Source organism: Camelina sativa, chromosome 8 (assembly GCF_000633955.1).
Source record: "Camelina sativa cultivar DH55 chromosome 8, Cs, whole genome shotgun sequence".
NCBI classification, from domain to species: Eukaryota; Viridiplantae; Streptophyta; class Magnoliopsida; order Brassicales; family Brassicaceae; genus Camelina; species Camelina sativa.
The window spans coordinates 4,594,769-4,604,001 of NC_025692.1; the positions used below are offsets into that span (position 1 = coordinate 4,594,769).

The 9,233-nt window shown below is 36.0% G+C and overlaps 3 protein-coding genes across 6 annotated transcripts; 1 reads left to right on the forward strand and 2 right to left on the reverse strand.

Annotated features, from left to right (window-relative positions):
• On the reverse strand, window positions 1,316-2,032 carry LOC104706144 (40S ribosomal protein S16-3-like). Its single transcript, XM_010422285.2, has one exon. The coding sequence runs from the start codon at window positions 1,956-1,958 to the stop codon at window positions 1,518-1,520; it is 441 nt and encodes a 146-aa protein (XP_010420587.1). The 5' UTR covers window positions 1,959-2,032; the 3' UTR covers window positions 1,316-1,517.
• LOC104706145 (pentatricopeptide repeat-containing protein At5g18390, mitochondrial-like) lies at window positions 2,105-3,854 on the forward strand. The gene has a single exon (XM_010422286.2). It carries the CDS (start codon window positions 2,214-2,216, stop codon window positions 3,600-3,602), a length of 1,389 nt encoding a protein of 462 aa, XP_010420588.1. The 5' UTR covers window positions 2,105-2,213; the 3' UTR covers window positions 3,603-3,854.
• On the reverse strand, window positions 4,024-7,727 carry LOC104706146 (anamorsin homolog). 4 transcript variants are annotated; one of them, XM_010422289.2, is made up of 10 exons: window positions 7,588-7,725; window positions 7,319-7,324; window positions 7,144-7,195; window positions 5,760-5,898; window positions 5,329-5,495; window positions 5,150-5,245; window positions 4,762-4,921; window positions 4,546-4,676; window positions 4,385-4,459; window positions 4,028-4,287 (listed from the first exon to the last, which is right to left on the reverse strand). In XM_010422289.2, exons 4-10 carry the CDS (start codon window positions 5,890-5,892, stop codon window positions 4,249-4,251), a joined length of 801 nt encoding a protein of 266 aa, XP_010420591.1. In that variant the 5' UTR covers window positions 5,893-5,898; window positions 7,144-7,195; window positions 7,319-7,324; window positions 7,588-7,725; the 3' UTR covers window positions 4,028-4,248. The 4 variants fall into 4 exon arrangements, with proteins under 4 accessions (XP_010420589.1, XP_010420590.1, XP_010420591.1 ...); XM_010422287.2 differs by having other exon boundaries at window positions 4,024-4,287; window positions 7,144-7,324; window positions 7,588-7,727; XM_010422288.2 differs by lacking the exons at window positions 7,144-7,195; window positions 7,319-7,324; window positions 7,588-7,725 and adding an exon at window positions 6,110-6,130 and having other exon boundaries at window positions 4,024-4,287.

Consider the following 9,233-nt stretch of genomic DNA (forward strand, 5'->3'; position numbering starts at 1 on the left):
AAAAGGGGGGGGGGGGGTCACCAAACAATTCTTTTTTTACACAACATAATCATTAGTAGTATATTTTGCTCATTCTAACCACAACAATAAGTCAGTCTTATTTATATATCTATATAGACGAAATCATTACTTCCTTCTATGGTTGTCCTCAAACGCCTTTCCAAATTCTCTATTTTCTCCCTTTAATTTCCTCACATCAGATCAGATGGATCCAGCTTGTGTAACACCGGCTTGAAGATGCATAAGGTCTGCAATACCACTACAACCCCAATCCTAGATTCTCTTATTATAGCTTGTATGAGATCAGAACCCATCATTTGGCTTCTTTTGATATCATGATCTGTGTGATCATACATATTTCCTTCCCCCGGAATTCCTTGAGAATGTGGCTAACAAAGGTTATGCGGACTTCTTTGCCACTGAAGCTTGGGTACACATGGTGTCTTGTCTTCAATGGCTAGACTGCACTGACAAAGTCACAACGATGAAGTAACTGCCGTGAAAGAAGCTGGAAAATACAATGGCTTATAATTCTTCTTTGTTTATTAAGTTACCACAGATTTTGGGAGATTGATACATCTCTGTACTTTTTAGTTGAGAAACGCGTTCACAAGGTTGACTATTGCCTTACGTTTGCTTCGACAGAGTTTTAATTTCACTTTAGAAGTCTGTTGTGTAAATCACAAGACATTTTTGCCAGAAGATGAGAAGACAAAAACTACGGCCAACGTTTACCTTTCTTCTTAATAACGAGTGACTTCGACCAATATCTTCCGGTTGTAAATTTTCACTTTTAAAACGGGTTTTAAGAAATCTTCTTCAATTACTTATAGAACGATGCCCTCTTAGGCAAGGACGGGATTACAATTCTAATCTCGTATGCTAATTTTTTGCTTTCAATAAGCAGGCAAACCAAATTTGCATTGCAAATATCAAATTTTGTGAGATACAACAAATAGCAGGTGAAAGGGGGAAATGAATCAAATGAATAAACATCACAGCTACACAAGGTAAAGCAAAAGATTTGATAGAAAATGCTCTGTGCCTCTCCATGCTTACACATAAAAACAACATCAACCTAAGCATAGTCGAGAACACAACTTCCCTATTGAGTCCACCCAAGAGCAAAGACTAACAACACTAACATTTCGCCCATTACATCAATGTAGTCTATATAGCTAAGCCACATCAAGCAGCAGCCATCTCATAAACTCGACAAGATCTAATCTACAGACGCAAATTGGAGATTATAAGGAATGATTAACCTAACCTTTGATCGAAATATGCAATACCATAACATTTCAGGACACGACAATGAAATAAAAACAAAAACTTTAAGATAACAAACGAGTAAACATATCAAAACATATAAGTTTCATGGAGAATCACCATTATCCAAAAGAAGCATAATAAAACTGGAATTATAAAATCTAAAGAGTCTCACATCACAAGTCCATACTCCAAAAACCTTAAGATGATTCGAAATTGAAGAACAAAACAAAACAAACCAGCATTTTTTAACGGTAACTCTTCTGGAAACGAGCACGAGCACCACGACCTCCAAACTTCTTCGGCTCACACCTCCTCGGATCCGCCACAAGAAGAGTCCTGTCGTACCTCACCAAGATATCCTTAATCTCCTTCTTCGATTGCTCATCCACGTACTTCTGGTAGAACGCGACAAGAGCCTTGGCGATACTCTGACGGATGGCGTAGACCTGGGAAGTGTGACCACCACCGTTGACACGGATCCTCATGTCCACACCTGCGAAACGGTGCTTTCCGAGGAGAAGCACTGGCTCGAACACCTTGAATCGGAGGATCTCAGGCTGGAAAAGCTCGATTGGGCAACCGTTGAGCTTGATCAAACCAGATCCACGCTTGCAGTGGGTGACTGCCACTGCGGTCTTCTTCCTTCCGAAGCATTGCACAGATTCAACAGCTGGTTGAGTCGCCATGGTTACGGTTTCTCTCCTTCTCCTTCGTCTGCCGCTACAAAGAAACCTAATGCAGAGAGTGGGAGGTGAAATGATAATTTTAGGGTTTTAACTTATCAAACTAGGGCATCCTCTCTAAAACGCACCGTTTTGTTTAAAACTCTTCAATAAATAAGTAAAAAAATAATTAAAATTAAAAATTCCACGTCACTTGTTTACTGCTACTATCTTCTCTCTCAGCTCGCCTCATCGGAGAGATTGTCCCGGTGAGAGAACATGTTTCTCCTCCGGCGTAACACCGGCAGAAGACTCTTCTCGATCTTCACCAACGATCTCAGAGGTTCTATCGAGTCTAGTATTCGTCATTTCAACAGTCTCGAGCCTTTGCAAAGCTCTGATTCGAATCCAACGAAAGGCGATTACTTCGCAGCGATCAACCACGTTGTCAACATCGTCCGCCGCGAGATTCACCCGGAGAGATCTCTGAATCGTCTCCGTCTTCCTGTAACCTCCGAGTTCGTGTTCAGAGTCCTCCGCGCCACTTCCCGTTCCGCCAACGATTCGCTCCGTTTCTTCAATTGGGCTCGATCAAGCCCTAATTACACACCAACGTCTATGGAATACGAACAGCTTGCGAAATCATTAGCTTCACATAAAAAATACGAATCGATGTGGAAGATTCTCAAACAGATGAAGGATTTGTCTCTAGACATCTCCGGCGAGACTCTCTGTTTCATCATTGAGCAATACGGTAAGAACGGTCATGTAGATCAAGCAGTGGAGCTTTTCAATGGTGTCCCTAAGACTCTCGGATGTCAACAAACCGTTGATGTTTACAATTCGTTGCTTCATGCGCTTTGTGATGTGAAGATGTTCCATGGCGCTTACGCTTTGATTAGACGAATGATAAGGAAAGATCTCATACCGGATAAGCGGACATACGCGATCTTGGTTAACGGATGGTGTTCCGCGGGGAAGATGAAGGAGGCTCAAGAGTTTCTTGATGAGATGAGTAGGAAAGGGTTTAATCCACCGGCTCGTGGCCGTGATTTGCTAATTGAAGGATTGTTAAATGCTGGTTACTTGGAATCTGCTAAGGAGATGGTGAGTAAGATGACCAAAGGAGGTTTTGTTCCTGATATTCAAACTTTTAATACTCTGATTGAAGCTATAACTAAATCAGGGGAAGTTGAGTTTTGCATTGAGATGTATTATACTGCTTCCAAGTTAGGTCTCTGTGTAGATATCGACACTTACAAGACACTTATACCTGCTGTTTCGAAGATTGGGAAGATTGATGAAGCGTTTCGGTTGTTGAACAATTGTGTGGAAGATGGGCATAAGCCGTTTCCGAGTTTGTATGCTCCGATCATTAAGGGGATGTGTAGGAATGGGATGTTTGATGATGCTTTTAGCTTTTTCAGTGACATGAAGGTGAAGGCTCATCCGCCTAACAGGCCGGTTTACACAATGCTGATTACGATGTGTGGTCGTGGTGGGAAATTTGTGGATGCGGCTAATTACTTGGTTGAGATGACTGAGATGGGTTTGGTTCCGATATCACGGTGCTTTGATATGGTTACTGATGGGTTGAAGAATAGCGGGAAGCATGATTTGGCTATGCGAATAGAGCAGTTGGAAGTTCAGCTTAGAGGAGTTCGATAGTGCTAGACTTAGAAAGGCTTTTGAGGTTTCCCTTAAACGTACTCTGATACTTGGGACTTGCGAGTTGGGATTCTACAGTCTAGTTTTGTTGTACTGTTGTTTTTAGTTCTATGTCAGATCATTACTACGTATTGTTGTTCTCTTTGGACAGATATTACTACAGAAGAATGAACAGCAGAACTCACATTACTAAAGAAACAGTGATGCTTTCAGACAACACAAGCTCTGGTGTTAATACATTGATTCGTTTGTTCCACGGATGACACATTTGACTCACCACTCACTTACCTTTCGTATCATAACCGACAAATCTTTACTCTTTAGCAAACATCTATTCTCACAGTTAGATATAACTAAACCAGCGTTTGCAATGCATCCAAGCTAGACTGAAAGAAAGTTGCAACACTAAGGTCCAAGCCAATAAAAACACAAATAATTATTTAACCAATTGCAAAACTGTTCTTCATTAGTACCAAGGTTTGTGCTTTATGGGCAACACCAACAATTTTCTATAAGCCTTTAAAGCCACAAAATAAAAGAAGTAGCAACAACCAAATTATACGAAAGGGCACAAAGTAAATAATGAAACTACTCTGCGATTAGCAAACGGTTTTGGCCTCGGTATGGAGAAACACCTTTCACATGCTTATATGTCCGCTTCAAGGAAGTTTCGAGATAGGGTTACCTAAAGTGGAAGATGAAGTTACATAAATAAAGTGTATTCTTAAAAGGATTTTACTAGACTTTATAATGGTGATAGATATGAAGGAAGGGTCAGTTACCTTCTCGCCTAATTTGAAGGCTGGCAGACCCTTGTAAGGGCATGTACCGCAGCGGAAGGCATCACCAAGCCCACACTGAAAGAATTGTTTTAAAAAAATCTCAGTCTTGTGGAACCAAAAATCCAATGTATATAGAGAAAGAGATGGGTAAAGAAGCTTACACTGCCACATGATGATTGTGGATTCTCGATTTGATCCTCTGTGAGGCCCAGCTTCACAGCTTTCTCCTCAATCTCAGCTCTACCACAGACGCAGTTCTTGCAAGCTTTTTTGGTGGTCGCACAACCGCTGGCTGCAAAAAAGTGAAGATCATGTGGTTGTCTTAAACACAAGGGATGAACAAGGATACTAAAGATCATGTGGTTGTCTTTAATTACCAACAGGAAGCTGTGGCTTCTTCAAGTCCTCCTCTGTTAAAAGAGAATCTTCATCAATAAGATCCAAGTCATCATCTAGATTAACCTTGAAGAGAATCTTTGCAGGCTTCTTGAGAGCAAATGATGAACCAATCTTCCAAGAAGGTTTCTTTGCCTTAATCTGCATTTGACAACACGTTTCTCTGTTATATGGATGAGCAAAAGTGAGAGCATATATCTAAGTTTGACAGATAAGTAGAATGAAGATCTTTCATTCTTCATGCTTAAGGCCTAGAATAAGTCTGAACCTAAAAAAGCAAGCTTTCATTCATATTTTCGGGAAAGAAGAAACGTTTCCTCATACTAGAAGAAAGAGAAGAAAAGAGACAAGACGTGTAAATCTGCTCACCCCAAAGGATAAACTGAACGTAGAAAACTTGATTGATTTCAAATCAAGACACTGTGGCTCCAGAAAACCAGCCAATGTCACTCTCCTTTGAATGGTCTGCAAGGAAGACGCCATAAGATAAATCAATAAAAGGTCAAATAAAACCCCATAACATAGACTAGTACATGCACGACACAAACCTGTTGCATATCTTCCACTTGACCCTCCAAAGTCTTGCACACAAAAACCGTGCCACCAGGCTTCAAGATTCTCGAGAACTCACCACATATTTTGTCACTGGGAAAATCAGATATTTTGGAAATGGCTAAAACAGCGTCCACTGAGGAAGAATCCAAAGGAAACTGATCTGCAAAATCATCAATAGTCCAAACACAATGAGAAGATGAAACATTCACCAATACCCAAGCATGTCTTCAAGTGTTCTCACCCAAGAAAAACAGTATCTATCTGCCATTAAAAATTGCTCACCTCTCCATATAGTACAAGACACGAATCTCCCTATCATCTACATGATATATTCCAGACTAAACAATACTAACTATATTACAAGCTTAACTAAGCAGTCTGAGCCAGTCAAAACAAATAAAGCAGGAGAATAAGAGAGATTTACTTATTGTGGATGCTTGAGTAATAATGAAAGGATCAAAACGCTCCTTTCCAAGCTGTTCCATAACAGTTAGAACAGAGCTAACAGGCAACACAACATCATCCGTCACAGCCAAAACCGTCTTCTGATTAACCATCGAATCCTACAAGAACACAAAAACCCCAAAAACATTAAAAAGGACTAAACTTTGATTGTGTTTTACAACTTAAGATGGGAATTTTAGTTCCGGCAAAAAGCTCTTATGACATGCACATATGAATCAAAGAGAAACAAAAATCAATCGATTCACGCAATCAACTACTAACGATAAAAAAAGAATTGAGAGGTTGATGATAACAGAAACCTAAACTCACCATATTGGGGAAAAATCTCTGTAAAAACACGTAGCGAGCGAAAGATACTCAAAAACCCTAGAAATTATCTCTCTTGTAAATTCTTTTTGCCTTGAAAAGAGAAAACAAAATCAAATCTTTCTCACCTTCTCTCTCTCTCTCTCCCTGGCTCGCTCTTTTATATATTTTATTTTTCGCCGACTCTTTTGCTTTATTTCTTGTTTTCTTGGTTCTTCTTCTATAAACGCGGTTTGGTCAAACCGGGTTTACAATTTTATGCAAGTCGGTCCACGATTGAATAGTTTGTAGAGGATGTTTTATTAAAAAAATAACTAATTATAGTTTTATTTTCTTATACTAGTATTTAACTATTTTGTAACAGTTTTTTTTTTTTTTTTTTTTTTTTTTTTTTTTTTTTTTTTTTTTTTTTNTTTGTAACATGAGTAAAAAAGGTATAGAAATATGACAACTATCTCACTCAGCATCTCCAATAGTTTTTTTTTGCAACTGCTGCGACTTAATTAAAGCTTCTATAAAAAGAAAAAAAATTATCTTATATATATATATATATATATATAAGTTATATATGGTTAGCAGCTTTATATCTCTCCGCCTACAATTATAACATCACAGCTTAGTTGCAAAACCATATCTACACAAGAAGTAAAGATAATAACAAGAGCACGCATAATTAGGTAACAAAGAGTTCGAGATGCTCGCTCTAATAAGCCTCTAATGCTGGAATAATCAGACTCTCTTGCGTCAAAAAAGACGGAAAAACAAAAGAAATAATCTGTTGAACAATGAACAACGAACAGTGTCACTTCCATTTTAGCTTCACATTAGCCCAAGCAAAACAAAAAACACACAGACAAAGGTAATCTGTATGATGCAATGAAATCAAAGCAAAGAAAACCTTAAAGATGAACATAAAAAATTCTAAAAATTTACGAAAGACCCTCACAAACTACTGATTATAACAAATGATATCGTAATTGCTTCTCTTAAACCAAAAGTGATCAGAAGAAGGAGAATGGAAAAAGAAAGAAGATTACCAGTTTCTGGGGAGTGAAGATCCACTTGGCTCGTTGTGTTGATATCTGGAAATCCGCCATTCTTACTGAGTGCTCCCCAACGAGTTCCAATAATTGCCAAGTAACAAAAAAAAAGTACTTCTTTGGGATCAAATCCACACGCTAGCTGTTTGATCGGAATTATCTTTCTGGAAAACACTCCCTGATAAAGGAAAGAGAGATTTTTTAAAGGTCGAAACGTAGACAGGGTAAACAACATTTAACAGAGAACACGCACGATCAAGATGTACTGAAAAGACACGGAATTTGATTTTTTTAAGTTGAAGTTATTCTAAAGTCGTGGTCTTTTACAAAATTACAAGTTTGGAATCTCTCACTAACAAAGAGAAGAATGCTACAGAACACAACTAATCAGGATAAAGAGATCGTTTGAAGGGAAGGAGGAGGATTCAGAAAAGTTTTAACCTTTGGGAATTACGAATTCGAACAAGGAGGCGAACAAGAAGGAGGGATTCAGTGGGAGGATCGCCTCAATGAAACTTGTACTATATGCGTTCTTCTCCCCAGACGAGACGGTACTAGAGCCAAGGGATTGTTAATGCCCCCAATTACAGATTTTGTATTCGCCGGTTGTGCTGAGCGGTACAAAACGACATCGTCGGTCAAAAGCAATAACCCTAAGCCTAAATGATAAATTTAAGCTTGAATCATCAAATTTATTATCTGTAAAAAAAACAACTTGAATCCAAGTAATATATTATAACATGTTCAATTTTTCTTCTACTTTTTAATCATAATTTCTAATAATAATTTTCTGTTTTATTTCTTCATTTTAGTTTATTATAATTAGATTGAAATTATATAACAAATTAATAATCATATTATGTGAATTATTTCTATTAAAATATATTTTAATATATAGAATTTATAAATATTATAGAGAGATAGCTGAATACATCATATTTTGTTTTAAGAGAGAACAAAATGTATATTTAAAATTACAATTTGATTAGATTGAAGTTCCTATCATATATTTATATTTATACTAATTTAAAAATTTTATATTCAAACTAAAAATTCAGTTTTTTATTCACAATAAATTTATTTTTATGAATTTTCGCATATTTTATTAACTTACATATTCTATCAAATATTTTGTAACTCTCATATTTATAATCATATCCATATTTTAAGACACAAAATTTTATTTACTTGCAATTATTTATTTTTGTTTATGTTATTTTTTCACCTCCATTCTAATGAACGATTAATGAACAATTAAAAATAGAATAAATAATAAAAGATATTAATATTTAATTATTACATTTTTGTAATTCTTATATACTTTATGTAAGCGTTCAACATGTGTGTAGCATATGCTATTATGATATATATATATATATGTAAGATATGATATATATATATATATATGTGATATTTTTGTTTTAAAATATGATGGAATATTAAACTTTTCTATCATCTAAATTGTTCATAATTTTTTTTGGATATTAGTACTACATATATTATTAATATATTGTGAACATCAAGATGTATAGTCTGATTTTCAATTTTACTTGTCATCCTTAAGATATGTCGCATATTTTCTATTTTGCTTTTATTTTTTACTAGGTTATGAATCAACGCTACGCGTGGGTTTATTTGATATATTTTGATAAATATTAAATATGATTGATTACGGTAATAAAATATTATCTTATAAAAAAAAATTAAAATTAGTACTAAGGGAAAAAAAAATTTCAGATATACAATTTTTTAAAATATAAAAATCAATTGTGTTATAAAACCAAATCTGATAAAAAAAATCATAAATTTAACTTGACGTCCAGGCGAGGCAAATCAAACTGATGACCTCACATATCCTAAACTATTTTCTTTGACCACCAGAAAAACGAAACAATTTTATAATCATGAATTTAACTAGTTTTCATATTTAATTGATCGCTACCACCTATGTTTTCGTGTTTTTTATTCAATGTTTTTGTATTCTTCATATTCTTTCTTGTCATTTTCATTGTCAAATTTTGTGTTAATTGTCATTGTAACTTTTACCGTTTGGTTCTTCGTTATATTCTTTTTCTTCTTCTTCCTCG

Excerpts from the sequence above, each read along its gene's own strand:
- LOC104706144 (XM_010422285.2), bottom strand. The coding sequence starts at position 1,958 with ATGGCGACTCAACCAGCTGTTGAATCTGTGCAATGCTTCGGAAGGAAG.
- LOC104706145 (XM_010422286.2), top strand. The coding sequence starts at position 2,214 with ATGTTTCTCCTCCGGCGTAACACCGGCAGAAGACTCTTCTCGATCTTC.
- LOC104706146 (XM_010422287.2), bottom strand. The coding sequence starts at position 7,203 with ATGGCGGATTTCCAGATATCAACACAACGAGCCAAGTGGATCTTCACT. Across the intron at positions 5,899-7,143 it reads TCTTCACTCCCCAGAAACTG|GATTCGATGGTTAATCAGAA; the intron begins GTAATCTTCTTT and ends GTGTTCTTGTAG. Across the intron at positions 4,922-5,149 it reads CGTTCAGTTTATCCTTTGGG|ATTAAGGCAAAGAAACCTTC; the intron begins GTGAGCAGATTT and ends TGTCAAATGCAG.